The sequence below is a fragment of the Crotalus tigris genome, unplaced genomic scaffold (genome assembly GCF_016545835.1).
Source record: "Crotalus tigris isolate CLP2741 ecotype Arizona unplaced genomic scaffold, ASM1654583v1 scf7180000021220.622782, whole genome shotgun sequence".
Lineage (NCBI taxonomy): Eukaryota > Metazoa > Chordata > Lepidosauria > Squamata > Viperidae > Crotalus > Crotalus tigris.
Window position 1 is genome coordinate 84,071 of NW_024098407.1, and position 23,430 is coordinate 107,500.

Here is a 23,430-nt window from a genome sequence, read left to right on the forward strand (position 1 = left end):
CCCTGATCATCTTTGTTGCTCTTCTCTGTACTCTTTCTGGAGTCTCAACATCTTTTTTACATCGTGGTGACCAAAACTGGATGCAGCATTTCAAGTGTGGCCTTACCAAGGCCTTGTAAAGTGGTATTAACACTTCACCTGATCTTGATTCTCTCCCTCTGTTAATGCAGCCCAGCACTGTGTTGGCTTTTTGGGCAGCTGCAGCACACGGCTGGCTCCTATTTAGGTGATTGTCCACTAGGACTCTGAGATCCCTCTCACTATTAACTCCTGTTGAGCCAGGTGCCACCTATCTGGTGAACACAGGGATGCTGTAGCGGTCATAAGTCATAAGTGCTGTTCTAACTTCAAACTGGTCACTTAAACGGACTGTTGTAAGCTGCACACACAAAGCCTGCCATCTTCTCTGTCTCCAAGGCAGCGTTTTCTCAGACCTGGGCCCCTTAAAGCTGGATTTGTGGACTTCAACTCCCAGAAATCCATGCTGCCTGGGGGAATTCTGGGAATTGAATTCCATCCCTCTTAAGGGCCAGGGTTGAAACAGCAGAAACGGGCCAGCAGAATAACCGGTTTTGCATTGAAGGAGACAGCAGGGGGCGCTGTTCCCTCCCAGCTACTATTTCCGTGCCTTGAGTTGGAATAGTATGTTTGGCTAGAATTGGGTAGAAATCTGAATTTTTTTGGATGCTGGTTCGCTTTTTGGACTCTATACCAATGTTTTGATGGATGGACAGACGGACGGAAGGACAGACAGGCCCTGCTTTTCCCTCCTGACCTCCCAGGACGTGTCGTGTCCACCTCTTTGCAAGCAAGAGCACTCAAAGAATTTGAACTCCTTTTATTTTGAAACAAATGGTCCAGTAACAAGATATGAAATCCTTTCCCTTTTTTTTAATCCACACCCCCACACCCCCGGAAATGCAAAAGGGGCTATAGGGAAAGCAACCCCTGAAAGCTATAGTAACAATCCTACAAGTTAAGGCTAGTCAAATCTCACTTTTCTTGCGCCACTAGCCTTCCAGACTGCGCAGGGGGCAGTGAGAGTGACAGAACGAGAAAGAGAGAGAGAAAAAAAGAGAAAGAGGGAGAGGGAGGGAAAGAAAAAGAAAGAGAGAGAAAGAGGGAGAGAGAGAGAAAGAAAGAGGGAGAGAAAGAGTGGGAGAGAGAGAAAAAGAGGGGAAAAAAGGGAAAGAGAGGGAGAAAAGAGAAAGGGAGAGAAAGAGAGAGGGAAGAGAGAAGGAGAAGGAGAGAGACAGAAAAAGAGAAAGAGGGAGAGAAAGAGAGAGAAAAAGAGAAAGGGAGAGAAAGAGAAAGGGAGAGAAAGAGGGAGAAAAAGAGGAGAAAGAGGGAAAGAGAGAAAGGGAAAGAGAAAGAGAGGGAGAGAGAAAAAGAGGGAAAAAGAAAGGGAAAGAGAAAGGGAGAAAAAGAGAGAGGAAAAAAGAGAGAAAGGGAGAGAAACAGAAAAAGAAAGAGGGAGAGAGAGGGAGAAAGAGAGAGAAAGAGGGAGACAGAGAGAGAAAGGAGAGGGAGAAAAAGAGGGAAAGAGAGAAAGAGGGAAAGAGAGAGAGAGAAAGGAAGTCCCATGGAAAGCATCACCCCCACATCTGCTGATAGACACCCTGAGTTAAGGGCTCTCCCACCAGGCCAAGAAGGAAGAAGGAAGAAAGTGGAAAAGTCGTCTTGGTTGCCCCCAGCTGCCTTTCCAAGATAGATTTAAGGGAATGACAGAAGCTGAGGAGGGGGGGTATCAAAAGAGGCATCAGCCTAGAATCCTGACATAGCCACAAACTAAGTCCAACTTCCCTTGAATTCTCTTGACTCTAATCCAGCAGGTGCTGGCCGTGAGCTGAGCAGGCCCTCCGGGCATAGGCTTTTAGCGCTTCATCGGTTCCATTGAACTGTCATCTGCACACCTGGCCTTTCTCACCTGGATTGGCCCAAGATGGTCTGACTGGGAAGTTCTCCCCCTCCCCTTGTTCTCTAGCAGCTCATCCCAAAATAATTCAGCTGAACCCCCCCTCCTCCCTCCTGAGCTCAATATTATTGGGAGGAAGAGGAGCACAGCAGAGAGGGCGGCCTTGCCCAGCTGCAACCAGTTTAAGGGTGGCAAGGTGGCTCGGTTCTCAGACTTGACCCACCTGGCAAGCCAGACAGACCGATGGCACGTTCTGCTCGGTCGAACCGTCAGAACGTTGTGCCTTCTGCCAGTTGGCCAGGAGCCCGGAGACCTCAGGGATCCTCAACGAAGCAATGCGACGGAGATGTCCTCTACACCAGGGCTTTTCAACCAGGGGTACGGGTACCACCTGTGGTCCATTGGCACCTGGCAGGCGGTACGCGACCATTCTAGAAAAGGGGTAGCAGGGGAGGGAATGAGCTGAACCGGGGGCAGCACCGCACAAGCCTGAGCAAGAGACGGCTGGAGCTGCAGGGCTGTCGGGGCTCAGCGGAAGCGCCAGGATCAGTGCTGCTTTCCAGCTGATCGGCGCTTCTTCGGGGCTGTCGGGGCTGAGCGGAAGCACCAGGATCAGCACCAGGCTCCAGCTGGAGCTTGGTGCTGATCCTGGTGCTTCTGCTGAGCCCAGAAGAAGCACCAATCAGCTGGAATGTTGCAGCCTCTCCAGGGTCTTGTGATTTACATTCAGATGCTTGGCAACCGATTCCTATTTATGACGGTCACAGTGTCCCAGGGTCATGTGAAGTGACCAAAACCTGCTGCGACCACCCAGCAGAGGGGGGGGGAATAAAAACCAAACACCCCCCCTACCCCATCCCCGCTGCCAATCCTCAACAGGAATGCTCACAACAATGAAAACCTCGGACAGGAGGAAGAGTGCGGCTGGATGGGCAGTCAGGTGTCTTGCTCGGCTGTGGCTGGGGGGGGGGCACTTTTTTCAGTGCCATTGTAACTTCGAACAGTCACTAAGCGAACTGTTGTAAGTCGAGGACTACCTGTACTTTATCACTTTTTTCCTTTTTTGGGGGGTCATCAAATTTTTGACCCCTTGCTAGGTGACTGGTGGTACTCGGATGTTGCCCTATCCTAAAAGTGGTACAATGGGTGACAAGGTTGAAAAGCCCTGCTCTACACAACAGGGATCCCCAACCCCTGGTCCGTGGACTGGTACTGGGCCAGCAACCGGTCCACACAAACAAGCAAAGCCCCATCCGCAGGATGCAGGCAGGACGCAAAACCACACACCTTCCGGTGTGCAGAAAAACCTTTCCGGTCCCTGATGCCCAAAAGGTTGGGGGACTTCTGTTCTACAAGCAGGGGGTCTCCCACCTGGGCTGGCTGAGGGATTCTGGGAGTTGAAGTCCACCAGTCATAAAGTTGCCAACGTTGGAGACCCCTGTTGTACATTACAGGGTGGGCTATCCTTCCTATCTATCCTATCTCCCTATCTACACAAGGACACTGGCTTCTTGGGGGTCCCAGCATCCTTCACCCTGGGCTGGAGCTGAGACCGGCAGGGTCAAAGCAGAGGGCTGATGTCCCCCCCCCAAAGTGGCAGAAGACCCCCCTCCAAGTGAAGGTGAACCCACCCAGGCCAAACTCCCAGCAGCTCCAGAAGGCAGCCAGATGTTTGCAGAGGAGCCACGGGAAAAGATGGGAACCCCAAACCAGGGTGTCCACCTTCCCCTTCCATCAGCAAGTAACTACTCCATGCCTGCCTTTGCACAGGTGGTCCTCGACTTACGACCGCCACCGAGCCCAAGTTCACTGCCGCTAAGGGCGACATTTGTTAAGCGAACCGAAGGAACTTTCCCACAGTTCTTCACTGAATCACTGCCGTCGTTAAATTAGTCACACACGGTCGTTAAGCGAATCTGGCTTCCCCCACTGACTTTACTGGCCAGGAGGCCGCAAAAAGAGGTCAGGGGACCCCCCCCCCGGGGACACTGCGACCGTCGTAAATGTGAGTCAGTCGATAAGAGTCTGAATTCAATAAGGAGCTGGATTATCTTGTTACTTCTGTCCAAGTATTTGTCCAAGCTGTATGTTCTAGGCCAGTGGTTCTCAACCTTTTTAATGCCGCGACCCCCAACCGGTCGTAAGTCGAGGACCACTCAACCGGTTGTAAGTCGAGGACTACTCAACTGGTGCAGCACCGTTTGCAGAATGGGACTTTTGGCGGGCTCAGCAGGGCAGAGACAGCCTGGACAATTCCTATTGGCTTTTGAAAGCCAATAGAATTAGACTCTATTCAAGAGAGTCTATTCTATTGGCTTTCAAAAGCCAATAGAATAAAAGGGAGGAGCACAGCTAAGGAAAAGGGGGGAAAAATGGCGGACTGCGTTGTTTGGCGACCCCCGTGAAATGGTCGTTCGACCCCAAATGGGGTCCCGACCCACAGGTTGAGAACCACTGCTCTAGACCAGGAGTGTCCAACTTGGATGACTTTAAGACTTGTGGACTTCAACTCCCAGAATTCCCCATTCTGGGAGTTGAAGTCCACAAGTCTTAAAAGTCACCCAAGTTGGACACCCCGGGTCGATACATAAACACATGACCTATGGGGATGCTCTAACGGTCATAAGTATGAAAAACGGTCCTAATTCACTTTCTTCCCAGTGCCGTTGTAACTGTGAACCGTCACTGAGCGAACCGCTGTAAGTTGGGGACTACCTGTAAAGTGACAAAGCAAGTGGACCACGCTGGGGTGGAAGACATGGCCACAGTCTGCAATGACCCTGCCCAGCACCCAGTACTGTTTCCACGAGACTGGGGTGTGTGTGTGTCCAGAAATGGCGGTTAGGGGTGGTGGTCTTGCAGGGGGGGGATGTGCACAAAAGGCAGGCAGATCATCCCAGGGGGGGAATCCCCTTGTGGGTACCCCCACCTTGCTGGGGGAGGGGGGCTCTGCCTGGTCATGCCAGCCGTGCCCCCCTTGGTGAAGGCTTTGCAAGGGAGCCCCCCCCAACCCCTCCAAGCAGCAGCAGACCCCTTCATGGGAAGAAGCCCCCCTTTTTCCTCCGGATTATCTGCCGCTCTGCCAAGCTCAGGGAGGGGGGGGGTCTCACAGAAGGACCCCCGCCTCTGTTTTCCATCAGTGCAAGTTAAAGGAACGGGGCAGTTGCAGCAAAAGCCCCCACCAGGAAAGAAAAAAAAAATGCCGCAGGGCGAGGGGAGGCCTGGCCTGGGGGGGTAGCAAAGGGGGGGGGCTACCAACATGACGGGGTGCCTTTGCTCGCTGCGCCCCCCCCCCCACCACGAGCTGACCTCCAGAGACTGGTCGTAAACGAGGGCCACCCGCCCTTCCTCGTTAGTTACACTGACCAGAAGAAGCCCAGGTGGGGGGGTGCTGGGTGAGAGGGTGGGGGGCACGGTTCCCCCCCCTCCTGCCCCTCCGGCCGGCGGGCCCTCAGTTGACGCTGTCCTCGTCGCTGCCTTCGGCCCGGGGCTCCTCCTTGCCCTCGGCCAGGCTGCTCTCGTCAATGTTTTCCAGGGAGTCGGCGTGCTGGATGGAGAGGTCGGAGAGGGCCAGGCTGGCCAGGGGGTTCTGCTCCGGGTAGAGCCAGGGCTTGAAGTGGGGGCCGTGCTTCTGCTTCCAGTCGGGGTACTTGAGGCAGGCCTTGTACATCTTCTTCATGGCCTGCGGGGGGGGGGGGAGGGGGGAGGAAGAGGAGGAGGAGGAGAAAAACAGTTAGCTGGGAGGGAGGGAGGAGAAGGAGGAGAAGGAGGGAGGAGGGGGAGGAGGGAGGGAGGAGGAGGAAGAAGAAGGGAGGAGGAAAGGAGAAAGATGGGAGGAGGAGGAAGGAAGAAAGGAGGGGGAAAGGAGAAGGAGGAAGAAGGAAGGGGGAAAGAAGGAAGGATGGGAGGAAGAGGAAGGAAGCAGGGAGCAGGAAGAAGGGAGGGGGAAAGGAGGAAGGAGGGTGGAGGAGGTGGCAGGAAGATGGGAGGAGGAGGAAGGAAGTAGGGAGGAGGAAAGGAAGGAGAAGAAGGAAGATGGGAGGAGGAAGAAGGGAGGGGGAAAGAAGGAAGGAAGATGGGAGGAGGAGGGAGGGAGGAGGGGAGGGGGAAAGGAGGAAGGAGGAAGGAGGAGGAGGAAGGAAGAAGGAAGAAGGGAGGGGGAAAGGAGGAGGAGGAGGAGGTAGAAGGAAGGAAAATGGGAGGAGGAGGAATGAAGAAGGGAGGAGGAAGAAGGGAGGGGGAAAGGAGAAGGAGGAGGAGGAAGAAGGGAGGGGGAAAGAAGGAAGATGGGAGGAGGAAAGGAAGGAAGAGGAGGAGGAAGGAAGGAAGATGGGAGGAGGAGGAAGGAAGCAGGGAGGAGGAGGAGGAAGGAAGAAGGGAGGAGGAAGAAGGGAGGGGGAAAGGAGGAGGAGGAGGAGGAGTTTTCAATATCAATGATAGACTACAAAAAACACAGCGCTTGATGCAGGACCAACCAAGAGGCCCCCTCCGGGAGACGCCCACCTTTCCAGCCCTGGACCACCTCCCAGGAGCCCCCTGATCGATACCAGAGCAGCCCACAGACCCCCCAAAGAAGCTCCGGGGGAGCTGGGGGGGGGGCTGCTGGGCCGAAGAAGCCTCTGGCATTGGCCAGGAAGCTCTTGGGGGGCTCCCACGCCTGCATTCTGCATGTCGCCTCCTTCTGCATCCCAGTGGGCAGCAGCATCCGAACCTCCCCAAGAGCCCCCACCCCCATGAGCAGACCCCCACACTGCCCGGGCCCCCTCCCCACCAGCTCTGGACCCCTGACCAGGAGCAGAGCCCCCCCCCTCTGGGTGGGTCTCCCCGAGATTCAAACTCCAGGGGCCTCGACGCTTGGAGTCGGCCCGGCTGCCTCGCAGACCCCATTCCTGGCCCAAAGAGATCTTAAACCCTCTTTGTCACCGGAGACACACAACAACAGACCGGCTTTGTGGGGGAACACAAAGCCACCCTGGAAACATAAGTCCTTTTCCGTCTCTGGAAAGCCGATAGGCTTCAAGCCAGACAATAAAGGGATCCTCCTTCTTTGTGTGTTTCTCCTGCCAGTTGTTGGGTTTTTTTTTTTCCCTTGTCTTTTCATTAGCTCTGTGTGTGTGTGTGTGTGTGTATACAGTTGCATCTGCTGACGTGGTTGTTTTCCCGTGGCCATTGTGAGTATTTCATGCCATCTCTCAGCAACCAGGAGGGCCATTGGTCAAGGGAGGGGAAAGGAACCGGATCAGACCCGGGGAAGCAAAAGGGTTTTTTTCCCTTTGGGGACAAAAGAAGCACCTTTGGAACAACCTGACGGGTGACGGAGCTGACCCAGGAGCGCCAATCCGGACAAGTGCCCCTGCTGACCTCTGCCAGTCTTGATCCTGGAGGCACAACGCCTCTCACAACACACAAATTGCAACCCACCCTTTGGTTCAGAATGGCCTGGCTCTCTTATTTGTTTATCTTGTTTAATCAAGGAGAGAAGCAACCTGGAACGAAGGAGAAACTTCCTGACAGTGAGAACAATTAACCAGTGGAACCACCTGCTTCCAGAAGAGGTCAATGCTCCAACACTGGGAGTTTTTAAGAAGAGACTGGACTGGTCTGAAATGGTTTGAAATGGTCTGAAATGCTATAGGGTTTCCTGCCTGAGCAAGGGGTTGGACTAGATGACCTCCAAGGTCCCTTCCAACTGTTATTCTACCTGCCTGCCTGCCTTTATTCCTCCCTCCCTTCTCCAACACTGGAACTTTTTAAGAAGAGACTGGACAGCCATTTGTCTGAAATGGAATAGGGTTTCCTGCCTGAGCAGGGGGTTGGACTAGATGACCTCCAAGATCCCTTCCAATTTATTACTACTACTACTGTTGTTGTTGTTGTTGTTGTTATATTATTTCCTTTTCAGAGCCATTTAACAGAACAGAATAACAGAGTCAGAAGGGACCTTGGAGGTCATCTAGTCCAACTCCTCACTCAGGCAGGAAACCCTAGACCATTTCAGACCAATGGCTGTCCAGTCTCTTCTTAAAAACTTCCAGTATTGGAGCATTCACCGCTTCTGGAGGCAGGTGGTTCCACTGGTTAATTGTTCTCACTGTCAGGAAGTTTCTCCTTAGTTCCAGGTTGCTTCTCTCCTTGATGAGTTTCCATCCGTTGCTTCTTGTCCTGCCTTCAGGCACTTTGGAGAAGAGCTTGACTCCCTCTTCTTTGGGGCAGTCCCTGAGATACTGGAAGGCTGCTATCCTGTCCCCCCTCGTCCTTCTCTTCATTAAACTAGACATACCCAATTCCAGCAACCGTTCCTTATAAGCTTTAGCCTCCAGTCCCCTGATCATCTTCGTTGCTCTTCTCTGCCCTCTTTCTAGAGTCTCAACATCTTATATAAATATATTTAAATTCCATCACCCCCGTTTCAAGATCAAAGCAGCCTTTCAGCCGTTCATCCGCTCTTTATTCCATGTGCTTTATTCCACGTGCCCGGCGTCAATAATTCATGTCCATTTCAACACCACTTTTCAACTTTCCATAAAAGGGAATCGATAACATCAGTCAGAATCTTGATGGACTCCTCCCAAACCTCTGACCTCTTGGGTTTTTTTTTCCCCAGAAGCAGCCTTCCCTAATAGTCTCCTAAGAAGCAAGCCCACCAAGAATCACACGGAGATAAAACAAAAATAGATTTTCCACGATCTATTTATGATCCAAAGAGCCGCTTAAATGCGAGGGTGGAAAAATGTAGCAGTGCTTTTCAAAGTTTAAATCTGAAGCCTCTGAAGCCCCAGTGTATCTTCAATTCACCATTTCATCCCATAAACCAACAAGAATAATCCCTTTTTTCCCCCTCTGTTAAGCATTTTCTTAAGCAAGCCAGGCAGGCCAAGGCTTCCTTCCTTCCTTCCTTCCTTCCTTCCTTCCTTCCTTCCTTCCTTCCTTCCTTCCTTCCTTCCTTCCTTCTTCTCCTCCCCCCCCCCTTCTAGCACTGATGATGTTCCCTAGTTGGGTCATGAAATGTCTGCAAGAAAACCACCCAGCTCAGAGAACACCAAGGACCCCACAATCCTTCCTTCCTTCCTTCCTTCCTTCCTTCCTTCCTTCCTTCCTTCCTTCCTTCCTTCCTTCCTCCCTCCCTCCCTCCCTTCTCTTCCTCTTCCTCCTCCCTTCCAGCACTGATGCCGTTCCCTAGTTGGGTCATGAAATGTCTGCAAGAAAAAAATCAAACTCAGAGAGCACCTCACAGTCTGTCCTTTCTTCCTTCCTTCCTTCCTTCCTTCCTTCCTTCCTTCCTTCCTTCCTTCCTTCCTTCCTTCCTTCCTCCCTCCCTCCCTCCCTTCCTTCCTCTTCTTCCTCCTCCCTTCCAGCACTAATGATGTTCCCTAGTTGGGCCATGAAACATCTGCAAGAAAACAACCAAGGACCCCAGAGAGCACCAAAGACCCCACAATTCAACCCTGTGCTACAAATATTATTATTTTAATTTTCCCGGAGAACTCCTAATAGTGAATGGATTTGATGCAGAATAAGCCGTGGATGAAGACAGTTCACCTTATAATTTAGTTTATAGTTTAGTTTATAGTTTAGTTTATAGTTTAATTTATAGTTTAATTTAGTTTATAGTTTAGTAACTATAAATACCTTCTTATCCAAGGTCTTCTTAAAGGATTTTTTTGCCCAGGCACATCTCCCGCCTATTCCCAAAGGTGCTTTTTCCAAAAGGCAATTAAGCTTTCTTGTTTTATTATTATTTTTCCCTTGAAAACCTCACCCGAGCGGCTTCTGGGATGAGAAGCGAAACGTTTTCAAAGGAGAAAAAAAACCAAGAACATCCAGCTGCCCCTTTGGGACAGCCCTGGTGTGGGTGGCTGAGGACCTCCGGAGACTTATTCCCACCTATTCCCAGCAATGGGCCGGGGGCCTCCCTGAGACCAGGTGAGACCAGGTGTAGCTGCAGAAAGGAGAGAGAAATTGGTCCCAGCTTACCTTGGGCGCCAGAAACTGAGAGGACTTATTCACCACCCACTTGGGCAACGAGCCTGCAGAGAGGAAAATCGAAATATGGATCAGAGAAGGGCCTTTGCCACGCCGTTCCAAAGGACGCGCAAAACGGACACACACGCCGGAGAACTTTGTGCAGGTGCAGCCAACACCCCCCCCCACATACCTTGCAACACCTGAGACCGCCCACTCAGAATCCAAAGCTGGGAGGAGAGCCCATCCCAGCTTGTGACATACAGGGAGTGCTCCACTTAACAACCGTTTGTTTAGTGACCATTCAAAGTTACAACAGCACTGAAAAAAAGGGACTTAGGATCTTTTTTTCCCACACTTAGGACTGTTGCAGCAGCCCCACGGTCACGTGATCAAAATTTGGAGGCTTGGCGATTGGAATAATAATAATAATAATAATAATAGTAATAATAATAATAGTTGGAAGGGACCTTGGAGGTTTATTTATTTATGGGATTTGAAAGCCCTCCGTGGGTTTGAGAAAGGCAGACGGAATGAATTCCAGGAATGAATCCATGACGCTGGCATCAACTGGTGGCTTTCAGGTAAGTCCCCAACTTACAGCTGTTCATTTAGTGACTGTTCAAAATTACAATGGCCCTGTCAAAAAGGTGACTTAGGACCCAGTTTTCACACTCTAAACTAAACTGAACTGAACTGAACTGAACTAAACTGAACTGAACTATAAACTAAATTAAACTATAAACTAAATTATAAACTAAACTATAAACTAAACTATACTGAACTATAAACTAAACTGAACTATAAACTAAACTAAACTGAACTAAACTAAACTGTAAACTAAACTAAAGTATAAACTAAACTGAACTATAAACTAAACTAAACTGAACTAAACTAAACTGTAAACTAAACTAAAGTATAAACTAAACTGAACTATAAACTAAACTAAACTGAACTAAACTAAACTGTAAACTAAACTAAAGTATAAACTAAACTGAACTATAAACTAAACTAAACTGAACTAAACTATAAACTAAACTAAACTATAAACGAAACTATTCCGAACTATAAACTAAACTGAACTATAAACTAAACTAAACTATAAACTAAACTGAACTATAAACTAAACTAAACTGAACTAAACTAAACTATAAACTAAATTATAAACTAAACTATAAACTGAACTAAACTATAAACTAAACTGAACTATAAACTAAACTATAAACTAAATTATAAACTAAACTATACTATAAACTAAACTATAAACTAAACTATAAACTGAACTAAACTGAACTAAACTATAAACTAAATTATAAACTAAACTATAAACTAAACTAAACTATAAATTAGATTAAACTGAACTATAAACTAAACTATAAACTAAATTATAAACTAAACTAATCTATAAACTAAACTATAAATTAAACAAAACGAAACGACTGAACTAAACCAAACTACAGCTAGTCCTCAACTTAACAACCATCCATTTAGTGGGACACCGCAACCGTCACAACTGTGAGGAACTTGCCAAGCGTCTGAATTTTGATCACAGGGACGCTGCCCGACGGTCGTAAATGTGAAAAATGGTCCTAACTCACTCGTTCCAATGCCACTGTCATTTTGAACGGCCACTAAGCGAACAATTGCCAATGGGGGGCCGCCCGTACAAATATTTGCAACTCCGGCTCACCTTTGGGGTCTACCTGGGCTAGGTAGGTGAGGCTGCAGTTCTTGGCTCCTTTCCCCTGGATCAGGTAGCCCGTTTGGATAGAGACAGCCCTGACCATGTCCTTCCGCGGGGGGTATTTCTGGAAAGAAGGAAGCGGGAAGGTTGAACGCACACACGCCCGCCAAGTCCGGAACTGGCCCTAGCAGGATCTGTGCATTTATTTCCATCAGACTAGAGCTGGAAGGGACTTTGGAGGTCGTCTAGTCCAACCCCCTGCTCAAGGAGAAGACCCTATACGACTTCGGACAAAGGACTGTCCAGTCTCTTCTAAAAAGCCTCCAGTGATGGAGCATTCACAACTTCCGGTGGCAAGCTGTTCCACTGGCTAATTGTTCTCACTGTCGAGAAAATTCTCCTTCAGTCCAGGTTGATTAGTTTTTATCTGTTGCTAGATTCTTTTTTTAATCTGTTGCTTGATTTTTAGGCGTGCGCCTTGTCCCACAACTAGGGCTTATTTTGGGGATAGGGTTTACCTTCCTGGGAAGCAGGAAGCGGACCCTCCTGAGGGGCTTCCCCCCCACCCAAATTCCTTCAACGGGCCGAGATCTCCCTTGCTTGCTTTGGCTGCAGCTCATCCTTCTGTCTCCCAAGGCAGAGCACCGGTTGCGGCTACACAACCATCTTGATCTTTCGGACCCTCTCAGACTGCCCAGAAAATGCCCTGCTTCCCCCCCCAGCCCCCCCAAAAGTCCTGTTACCTACAGGGTGTTTGACCGAGTAGTTCATGATGATGTAGTCACTGTCCATTGGCAGCCAGGAACGCAGCGTGATGACGTCCCGGTTCTTGAGGGGTTTCGGGCACTTCCCTGGCAGAGAGGGGAGAAGGGGACTCAAATGAGTCTGGGGCAGTGGTTCTCAACCTTTTTAATGCCGCGACCCCCAACCGGTCGTAAGTCGAGGACTACTCAACCGGTCGTAAGTCGAGGACTACTCAACAGGTGCAGCCCCGTTTGCAGACTGGGGCTTTTGGCGGGCTCAGCAGGGCAGAGACAGCCTGGACCATTCCTATTGGCTTTGGAAAGCCAATAGAATTAGACTCTATTCAAGAGAGTCTCTTCTATTGGCTTTCCAAAGCCAATAGAATAAAAGGGAGGAGCACAGCTAAGGAAAAGGGGGAAAAAATGGCGGACTGCGTTGTTTGGCGACCCCCGTGAAATGGTCGTTCGACCCCAAATGGGGTCCTGACCCACAGGGTGAGAACCGCTGGTCTGGGGGATGGAAACAGCTGGACAGCCTTAACAGAGAATACTTGCTCCAGATGGGGAGGCCCCTCCGGGTGGTCCAATGTCCAGGTGGGATTTTCATGACTCCACCAGCTGGGACACAATAGGAAGGAGGGGCCTGGGGATCTGGGACTATAGAGGTCATAAATGGTCCTGGTCGATTGAGCGAGCTTCATTCCTGCACCTTCCAAGAATTTAGCCTAGCCTAAATAGAGAAACACCCGAGCTGATTTCTACACTGGGGTCCTTGGCGCTCTCCGAGCAGGGTGGCTTTCTTGCAGATGTCCCACTAGGGAACATCACCGGTGCTGGGAGGGAGGGAGGAGGCGGGAGGAGAGGGGGGAGAGGCAGAGGGAGAAAGAGGAGGACTGTGGGGTCCTTGGTGCCCTCTGAGCTGGGTGGTTTTCTTGCAGACGTTTCATGATCCAACTAGGGAACGTCATCAGTGCTAGAAGGGAGGAGAAGAAAGAAAGAAAGAAAGAAAGAAAGAAAGAAAGAAAGAAAGAAAGAAAGAAAGAAAGAAAGAAAGAAGGAAGGAAGGAAGGAAGGAAGGAAGGAAGGAAGGAAGGAAGGAAGGAAGGAAGGACAGACTGTGGGGTCCTTGGTGCTCTCTGAGCTGGGTGGTTTTCTTGCAGACGTTTCATTACCAAACTAGGAAACATCATCAGTGCTAGGAGCGGTGGGTGGGTTGTCCTCCTCCTCCTCCCCCTCCTCTTCCTTCTCCCCCTCCCTTCTAGCACTGATGATGTCCCCTAGCTGGATCACGAAACATCTGCAAGAAAACCACCCAACTCAGAGAGCACCAAGGACCCCACAGTACTCCTCCTCCTCCTCCTCCTCCTCCTCCTCCTCCTCCTCCTCCTCCTTCTCCCCCTCCCTTCTAGCACTGATGATGTTCCCTAGCTGGGTCACGAAACGTCTACCAAAGACGACCTGTGTTTGATTCCAAAGCTGGCAGCTCTGAACATCAAACGCCAAAGCACGAGTGGGCACCCCGGGGCAAATCCCCACCGCTCGGGCTCCCTCTGGGGGTGCCCTCCGGCCCCTCCTCCGCTCCGTCCACCACCCTTTCTCACAGGCGTAGTATCCCACGTCTGCGTTGACGGTCAGCTTGCCGATGTCAAAGGTCTCGATGACGTTCGTGTCCCACTTTTTCCGGTACTCGATGTCATGCAGCACGTCGTACAGAATTTCCGCAGAGATATCTTTGCAATCCATCCTGCACTGGAGAGAAACCGGAAATCAGAAGGCCGGTTTAGAAATATTGCTCAGTACTTCTTTTATCTAGCTCTGGGGTCTTCGAACTTGGCCCTTTGATGACTTGTGGACTTCAACTCCCAGAATTCCTCAGCCAGGCACGCTGGCTGCGGAATTCTGGGAGTTGAAGTCCACAAGTCATGAAGGGGCCATAGTTCCCCCATGCTGGCTGAGGAATTCTGGGAGTTGAAGTCCACCAGTCATCAAAGGGCCAAGTTGGAAGACCCTCTGGACTTCAACTCCCAGAATTCCTCAGCTAGGCACGCTGGCTAAGGAATTCTGGGAGTTGAAGTCCACAAGTCATCAAAGGGCCAAGTTGGAAGACCCCCGGACTTCAACTCCCAGAATTCCTCAGCTAGGCACGCTGGCTGAGGAATTCTGGGAGTTGAAGTCCACAAGTCATCAAAGGGCCATGTTTGAAGGCCCCTGTGTTAAGGCATCCAAGAAGACTAGAGTCTAATCCCAGTCTAATGTTGCTTTCTCCTGATTGGGGCCTCCAAATACATCCAAACCCACAACTCCTGAACATCATGGGCAGTTCTGGCCGGGAATTATGGGAGTTATCACCACCACTCCTGCGAAGAAGGTCTTAGGCCGAACCTTATGCTTGGGATTAGTGTAGGCCCTGTTTACTTTGGCCATTTCCAGGGGTGGGGACTTCAACTCCCAGAATTCTCCTCCATGGCCACAGTTGCTGAGGGATTCTGGGAGTTGAAGTCCACAAGTCATCAAAGGGCCAAGTTGGAAGACCCCTGGACTTCAACTCCCAGAATTCCTCAGCCAGGCACGCTGGCTGAGGAATTCTGGGAGTTGAAGTCCACAAGTCATAAAAATCATAAAAGTTTGAAGACCGCTGGCGTAATGGATCTCCTCTTCAAAGTAGACCAGGACCTGACAACCCCAGGGTACAAGTAATCCTCAACTTACGATCACAACGGAGCCCAAAATTTCCGTTGCTAAGTGAGACATTAGTTTTGTCTCGTTTTACGACCTGTCTTGCCACAGCTGTTAAGTGAATCCCTTAACAAGTTGTTAAGCTAGCAACGTGGTTCTTAAGCAGGAGGTGTGAGCTTCAAGGGATTCCAGAAGATGGTAGAGGACAGGAAGGCCTGGAGGAACGTTGTCCATGGGGATCGCGATGGGTCCGACACAACTTTGCAACTAACAACAACGACAACAACAAGCTTCCCCCTTGAATGTGCTTGAAGGTCACAATAGGGGATTACATGACCCCGGGACGTTGCGACCGTCGTAAATACAAGTCAGTTGCCAAGCGGCTGGATTTTGATCACATGACCCCGGGACGTTGCGACCGTCGTAAATACAAGTCAGTTGCCAAGTGGCTGGATTTTGACCCAGGAGTCTGGGGACGCCGCAACAGTTATAAGTGTGAAAAACGGTCACAAATCATTTCTTTCAATGCCCTTGTAACTGCGAGTGGTCACTAAACAAAGCGTTGTAAGTCGGGGACTTCTTGTGCTGCCCCAAGGCCCCTTATTCCGAATCGAGAACGGAAAAATTCTGCCCTTTTGATCGGGCCCATGGGTCAAGCATCCCCTTTCTAAAGAAATCTCCTCTTTCACCAAAGACGGGTGGCCAAACAATTAGCATTCCCCATGGGCCATTAAGCTAATGACTCATTAAAATAATGAAAGGGAAGCTGTGTCCCATAATGGGCTCCCTTCAAAGAGGCCATTTGACGGAAAGGAAAGCTGATATGCAAATTGGGAGAGGCTTCTTGTGTTAAAAATACTTTAGGACGATAAGCATCCTTCATAGTTTATCGATTTATTTCTTCATTCATGTAGAAACTGCGCTTCCCTCTTGGAAGGACTCTAGCCAGGCTGGCAGCCAGGCAGAAAACCATCAAAACTCTATATAAATATTAGAAGGCAGTTACAAACAAGAATAAAGTGATAGGATCTTAGTAATAGTAAAATAATAGCGTTATTCGTTCTTCCCCTTGTGGGGCAACCTCTGTCTAGACCAGGGATCTACAACCTTGACCACTTTAAGACTTGTGGACTTGACTATGCTGGCTGAGGAATTCTGGGAGTTGAAGTCCACAAGTCTTAAAGTGGTCAAGGTTGCAGATCCCTGGCCCCATTGAATTCAGTGGAGTTTACCGCTAGATCAGGGTCTTCAGACTTGGCCCTTTCATGACTTGTGGACTTCAACTCCCAGAATTCCTCAGCCAGCTATGCTGGCTGGGTAATTCTGGGAGTTAAAGTCCACAAGTCATAAAAGGAGCCATGTTTGAAGACTCCTGAGCTAGATAAAAAAAAATATTGAGCAATGTTTCTAAACCTCAACAACTTGAAGACAGGCGGATTTCAACTCCCAGAATCCCCCAGCCCATAATCCCCCCCAGCTCAGAATTCCCTTCCCCCCATGGCTGGCTGGGGAATTCTGGGAGTTGAAGTCCACCTGTCTTCAAGTTGTTGAGGTGGAGACACACTGATTTAGACTCTTCTTTGGCTCTTGAAATCTGCACAGCTTCTTCTTCTAGCATTATCCAAAGCTCCAGTACATACGTGTGTGTGTGTGTGTTTGTGTGTGTGTGTGTTTGTGCGTGTGGGCAAGGCGCGCACAGGTCCCTGGTGCCACGGGCAGACTGTCACGTGCCCGGCCTGCTTTCCCAGCCAAAGTGGGCCTCGGGAATCCGTTTCCAAGCTCGCTCATTATTAATCAAGTTATAATTTTCGCCGGCTGGCAAGCTGAGCCGCTAAATATTTCATTAGCCCCGGTGAAATCACTGGTGGCCAGCCCACAAGCGCCTTGTTGAACAAAAGAACCGGGGTGTCTGCCCCACACAAAGGTCCGGACCCTGAAACCTGAGCCCCCCGCCAGCCTGTGTGTGGAGCATCAGGTGGGGAAGAAAGACAAAAAAAGTCTTTTGTCCATGTCCACATTGCATAACTGCGCACCCGGGGCCGGTTGCAAAGGCTGATTTTTCCACCCTGGCTCCAGAAGGTGGATGACACCGAAGAGGGCTATTTGAGTATTTGGGGGGGGGGACCACCTCTTCTCCAATTCCCCTGAAGGCAGGACAAGAAGCAAGGGATGGGAACTAACCGAGGAGAGAAGCAAGCTGGAATTAAGGCGGAATTTCCTAAAAGTGAGGACAATTAACCAGTGGAACTGCTGGCCACCAGAAGTCGTGAGTGCTCCATCACTGGAGGTTTTTAAGAAGAGACTGGACCAACCAACCGTTTGTCTGAAATGGTGTAGGCTCTCCTGCTTGAGCTGAGGAATTCTGGGAGTTGAAGTCCACGAGTCATAAAAGACCCCTGACATACACAAAACACACAAGCACAAGCAGGTGGCGAGATATAGAGACACCTACGATTTCTCCGAAGGAGAGCAGGGCCCAAACACAATTTCCAAGGCAGACCAAAACTTCTCCTCTTCCTTTCACCCTTCTGGGGCCCACATTTTATTTATTTATATTTATTTCTCATACTTACACGGCCGCCCATCTGACACCAAATAATTCTGGGTCAGGTGCAATAAAACTTACTATTAAAACATGCTAGAAAACATGTTTTCTCCTTTGGGAGAAAAGCCCATTTTTACAAACCCAGAATGTAATCCACCCTGGCATCCATTTGCCTCCAATCTCTCTCTCTCTCCCTCCCTTCCTTCCTTCCTTCCTTCCTTCCTTCCTTCCTTCCTTCCTTCCTTCCTTCCTTTCTCCTCTTTCTTTCCCACTTTTCTGCATCTTCTCTTGCTCCTTCTTTGCGCTATGTTTCTCCCTCCTTTCTTTTCCCTTCTCTCCTTCCTTCCTCTTCCCTTGCTCTATCTCTTCCTTCCCTCTCCTTCCCTCCTTCCTCCCCTTTTCCCCCTCTCCTCTTTCCTTCCTTTCCCTCCCTATCTTCTCTCTCTTCCCTCCCTCCCCTCCTTTCCTTCCTCCCTCCCTCCCTCCCTTCTTTTCCACTCTTTCTCCATCTCCTCTCCTCCCTCCCTCCCTTCTTTTTCCTTCTCTCTTTCCCTCCCTTTTTCCTCCCTCTCCTTCCTCTCCTCTCCCCCTCCCTCCCTCTTTCCCTCCCTCCTCTTCCTCCCTTTCAAAGACCTGTCAACAGCATGATAAATAAATCTGTAGCTCTCTGAGTTTGGTGGTTTTCTTGCAGACTTTTTTTACCCTGCGCTGATGACATTCCCTAGTTGGGTGATGAAACGTCTGCAGGAAAACCAGCCAGAGAGCACCAAGGATCCTAATAGTTCTCCCCCCACCATCCTCTGCAAACCCCCCTCCCTTCTAGCACTGATGATGTTATCAAGTTGGGTCATGAAACGTCAGCAAGAAAACCACCCAGCTCAGAGGGCACCAAAGACCCCATAGTCTTTCCTTCCTTCCTTCCTTCCTTCCTTCCTTCCTTCCTTCCTTCCTTCCTTCCTTCCTTCCTTCCTTCCTTCCTCCTCATCCTCCTCCCTTCTAGCACTGATGATGTTCCCTAGTTGGATCATGAAACGTCAGCCAGAAAACCACCCAGCTCAGAGAGCACCCAGGACCCCACAGTCTTTCCTCCTCCTCCTCCTCCTCCTCCTCCTCCCCCTCCTCCATCACCACCATCACTACTACACAACCTCATCTCCTTCTAGCACTGATGAGGTTACCTAGTTGGGTCATGAAACGTCTGCAGGAAAACCACCCAGCTCAGAGAGCACCAAGGACCCCACAATTACGCACTTTGCATTATTTGCACAATGAGATTATGCCATTTGCGACATCGTTGTGGCTTCTACTCACACAGTACAGAATTCTGGGAGTGGAAGTCCACAAGTCATAAAAGAGCCCAGGTTCCCATCCCTGCTCTCGACTAACTTCCTGAGTGTCAGCCCAGAAGACCAGCATGACCAGATCAGGGAAGCCGGCTGACTCCGTTTACACATCGGAGCAAAGGTTTCTTAAATCCTTACAAAAACTAGAATAGTATGTAGAAAGAGAGTGAAGCTAAGGAAAGAGCAGGAGATCATGGAGGAAGCAAGGGGATGCAAGGAGGAGGTTTACTCCTGCTTTACAATGGGGATTTATTCTAGCTTTGCAATTCCTGTGCAAGGACGAGGTTTACTCCTGCTTTACAACAGGGAGTGCAAGGTTTAATTCAGCTTTGCAATGAGGGTGCAAGAAGGTTTATTCCACCTTCACAACGGAGAGGTGAGGGGAAAGTTAACTCCTGATTTTCAACGGTGTTGCAAGCAGAGGAGATTTACTCTAGCTTTACAACAGGGACCCAAGGAGGGGGTTTACTCCAGCTTTGCAATGGGGTTGCAAGGAGGAGGTTTACTCCAGCTTTGCAATGGAGGAAGTTAACTCCTGCTTTATAAGGGGGATGCATGGAGGAGGTTGGCTCCAGTTTTACAACGGGGATGCAAAGAGGAGCTTTACTCCACCTTTACACAAGCCAGGCCTTGACTGCATGAATCCTGCCTCTGTGGGGAATGCAAAGCATGTCCAATCCCCCCTCCCCAAATTCTTCTCCTTCAGTTTGGATAAAATGGGGGAGTTGGGAAGAGGGTGGGGCCAGATAAGGATGCTCCTTGCACCCCCACCTGCTCAAGGTCTGCAACCAGGAGGAGAAAGGCAGAACTGGGACGACTAGCAGGCAGGATCAAAGCTTGTCAAAACACCAAGCATGTGAGATGTGGGGCTGACAACCCCCCCCCCCCCAAGGAGGCTTTGAGCTCCTTGTGGAAGTAAAAATGGAAAGGGAACAATCTACATTAATATTAATTAAGTTACTGCCAACAGACTCCCTCGGCAAACTCTGAGCTGGTGGGAAAGGAGAAATGAAAGTGTGAGACACTTTGATTTTCTTGCAGGAACCGATAATGAATTATGTGCTGAAGGGAGGGAGGAGGCAGGGGGAAAGGGTGGAACGCTGGAGGAGGAAGAGGAGGAGGAAGAATGGTGGAGGAGGGGCCCATGTCACGACCTTCCTTGCAAATCCAAAATTTTAAGAAGAGATTGGACAGCCATTTGTCTGAAATGGTGTACGGCAGGGGGAGGCAACCTGGGCTCTTTTATGACTGGTGGATTTCAACTCCCAGAATTCCTGAGCCAGCGTGGCTCAGCCTGGAAACCTCTCCCTTTCCCTCAGCATGGCTGGCTCAGGAATTCTGGGAGTTGAAGTCCATGAGTCATGAAGGGGCCATAATTCCCTCATGTTGGCTCAGGAATTCTGGGAGTTGAAGTCCACGAGTCATGAAGGGGCCATACTTCCCTCATGTTGGCTCAGGAATTCTGGGAGTTGAAGTCCATGAGTCACGAAGGGGCCATACTTCCCTCATGTTGGCTCAGGAATTCTGGGAGTTGAAGTCCATGAGTCATGAAAGGGCCATACTTCCCTCATGTTGGCTCAGGAATTCTGGGAGTTGAAGTCCACGAGTCATGAGGGGCCACAGTTCCCCCATGCTGGCTCAGGAATTCTGGGAGTTGAAGTGCACTAGTCATGAAGGGGCCATAGTTTCCCCATGCTGGCTCAGGAATTCTGGGAGTTGAAGTCCACAAGTCATGAAGGGGCCATAGTTTCCCCCATGCTGGCTGAGGAATTCTGGGAGTTGAAGTCCACGAGTCATGAAGGGGCCATAGTTCCCCCATGCTGGCTGAGGAATTCTGGGAGTTGAATTCCACTAGTCAGGAAGGGGCTATAGTTTCCCCTTGCTGGCTGAGGAATTCTGGGAGTTGAATTCCACTAGTCATGAAGGGGCCATAGTTCCCCCATGCTGGCTCAGGAATTCTGGGAGTTGAAGTCCACGAGTCATAAAAGAGCCAAGGTGGCCTATCCCTGTCCTAGAGTCTCCTGCTTGAGCAGGCGGTTGGACTAGCGGACCTGCAAGATCCCTTCCAACTCTATCATTCTGTTATAGTTGTTGAGTTAATAACACGGTTATGAAGTGAATGTGGTTTCCCCCTTGATATGACTTGTCAGAAGGTCACAAAAGGGGATCACGTGACCCCAGGAGACACTGCAACCATCATAAATACGAGTCAGTGGCCCAGCGTCCGATTTTTAATCATATGACTGTGGAGGATTCTGCAACGTTTGTTAAGTGTGAAAAACGGTCCCAAGTCCCTTTTTTAGTGCAGTTGTCATTTTGAACAGTCACTAAATGAACCGTTGCAAGTTGAGGACTGCCTGTAAAGGAGTTTGGGGACAAAACAAACACAATCGCACTTGAGAAGAGAGGAAAGGAGGGCGAGGGAGACGGGGTCTGTCCGTTGTGATGCCAGGCCCAACTGCGCTGCTAGGGAAGCGGGCAGAGCGTGCCACGTTTGGGTTCTGCCTCCCCCTCGTTGAAGTAAAAACCATCACAACAGCTGGTAAATCCTGCAAATATTATTGACTCTGGAAATGTGTGAAAACGACGCCAGGAGGATCCTCGGAGTAGGAGGCAGATCAGATCTGGAGACCATCTGGGGCTTCGCAGCAGAACGCAACGCTCTGAAGCCCCCATTTGTCCATCTGGCCGGCTTTCAGAGGCCTGGGACTTCAACTCCCAGAATCCCCTAGCCAGCAGATCACAGGTGTGGAAAAACGGTCACAAGTCAGTTTTTTTCAGTGCTGTTGTAACGTCAAATAGTCACTATATCAGGGGTCCTCAAGCTTGGCCCTTTGATGACTTGTGGACTTCAACTCCCAGAATTCCTCAGCCAGGCACGCGTGCCTGGCTGAGGAATTCTGGGAGTTGAAGTCCACAAGTCATCAAAGGGCCAAGCTTGAAGACCCCTGCAATATATGAACGGTTGTAAGTCAACCTCAACTTACGACCACCATTTTGAGCCCAAAATTTCTCCTGCGTTGCTTAAGTGAGTTTGGCCCCGTTTTACGACCTGTCTCGCCACGGTTGTTAAGTGAATCACTGCAGTTGTGAAGTTAGTCACCCGGTTGTTAAGTGAATCTGGATTTCCTGCATTGATTTTGCTTGTCAGACGGTTCGCCAAAGGGGATCACGTGACCCCGGGGGACGCTGCGACCGTCATAAATATGAGTCAGTTGCCAAGCGTCTGAATTTTGATCACGTGATCAGGGAGAAGCCACGACGGTTGTTAAGTGTGAAACATAGTTCATAAATCACTGGGCGGTTGTAACTTCAAATAGTACACAAATGTTGTAAGTTGAGGACTACCGCAAGGTCCCTTCCAGGTCTATTCTGATTGATTGATTGATTGATTGATTGATTGCAAGGGAGAGGAATTGTCATGCACGCAACACACTGCAAACTACAGCAACACGCAACCAGGAACAGGTTCCTCCCCCCCCCCCCGTGGGAATACAGAAACCTCCACCCTGAAGCCAATCACAAAACTGGAAAAACCAGACGAGGGTCACACAAGTCCCCGTCTGCAGGAGGAACCGATTCTGAGCACCCGGGCGTGACGTGGCATCCCTTGGCACATAAAGAAGCTGTCCAGGAATTGCCCGCTGGTGGTTTTCCGCCTGGCGTGGGAAGGCCAGGAATGGGGACAAGTAGCCATTAAGGGAACCGGAAAAGGAGGACGAGGGGAGAGCTGTTTGTAAGACTCCCAGCATACTTTAAAAGGGGTGGACTCCAACTCCCAGAATTCCCCAGCCAGCATGTTTTAAGAGGGGTGGACTTCAATTCCCAGAATTCCCCAGCCAGCATGTTTTAAGAGTGGACTTCAATTCCCAGAATCCCCCAGCCAGCATGCTTTAAGAGGGGTGGACTTCGATTCCCAGAATCCCCCAGCCAGCATGCTTTAAGAGGGGTGGACTTTGACTCCCAGAATTCAACACCCAGCCTGCTTTAAGGGGGGGTGGACTTCAACTCCCAGAATCCCCCAGCCAGCCTGCTTTAAGAGGGGTGGACTTCAATACCTAGAATCCCCCAGCCAGCCTGCTTTAAGATGGATCTTCCAGAATCCCCCAGCCAGCCTGCTTCGAGAGGGATGGGCTTCAGCTCCCAGAATCCCCCAGCCAGCAGAGGAATTGAAGTGCAAATGCTGACTACGATTATCCTCTAACATCCACATCGATCCATTTTTGTTGAGCCATCAATCCACGAAAATCGCGTCCTTCTCAAGGGAATCCACTCCATACTGCTGAGCCGGGATTTGCAGTGGAAAATGGGCTCCTCTCCCATCAGTGACGCAAAGCCCAAACTCCACTTAGCCCCCCGAAGGGCCGGGCGCCGGTGCCCAGAGGAACTCCAGCGGAGCCGTGTTTGACTTTGGCTTAACAATGTTTGCGGCAGATCAATCCCCGTGCTGGGCCCTCCAGCTGCCTGGCAGGGCTGGGAGAGACGGGGGGGGGGGCTCGTTGGGGTGTCCCAGGTGAGGGGAGGGGGGCCCACCCCTGGGTTGTCTTGGGAGAGGAACAAGG

The 23,430-nt window shown here is 50.2% G+C and overlaps 1 protein-coding gene across 1 annotated transcript in view; it reads right to left on the bottom strand.

Moving 5' to 3' along the window:
- Positions 1-4,423: 4,423 nt before the first annotated feature.
- Positions 4,424-23,430, bottom strand: part of STARD10 (StAR related lipid transfer domain containing 10) — a 36,181-nt gene continuing 17,174 nt past the window's right edge. Inside the window, exons 2-6 of the mRNA XM_039369757.1 lie at positions 13,906-14,053; positions 12,309-12,412; positions 11,568-11,685; positions 9,890-9,942; positions 4,424-5,597 (exon numbers count right to left, since the gene is read on the bottom strand). Coding sequence (XP_039225691.1) covers positions 5,367-5,597; positions 9,890-9,942; positions 11,568-11,685; positions 12,309-12,412; positions 13,906-14,053 — 654 coding nt within the window. The 3' untranslated portion in view covers positions 4,424-5,366. The remainder of the gene's footprint in view (positions 5,598-9,889; positions 9,943-11,567; positions 11,686-12,308; positions 12,413-13,905; positions 14,054-23,430) is intronic.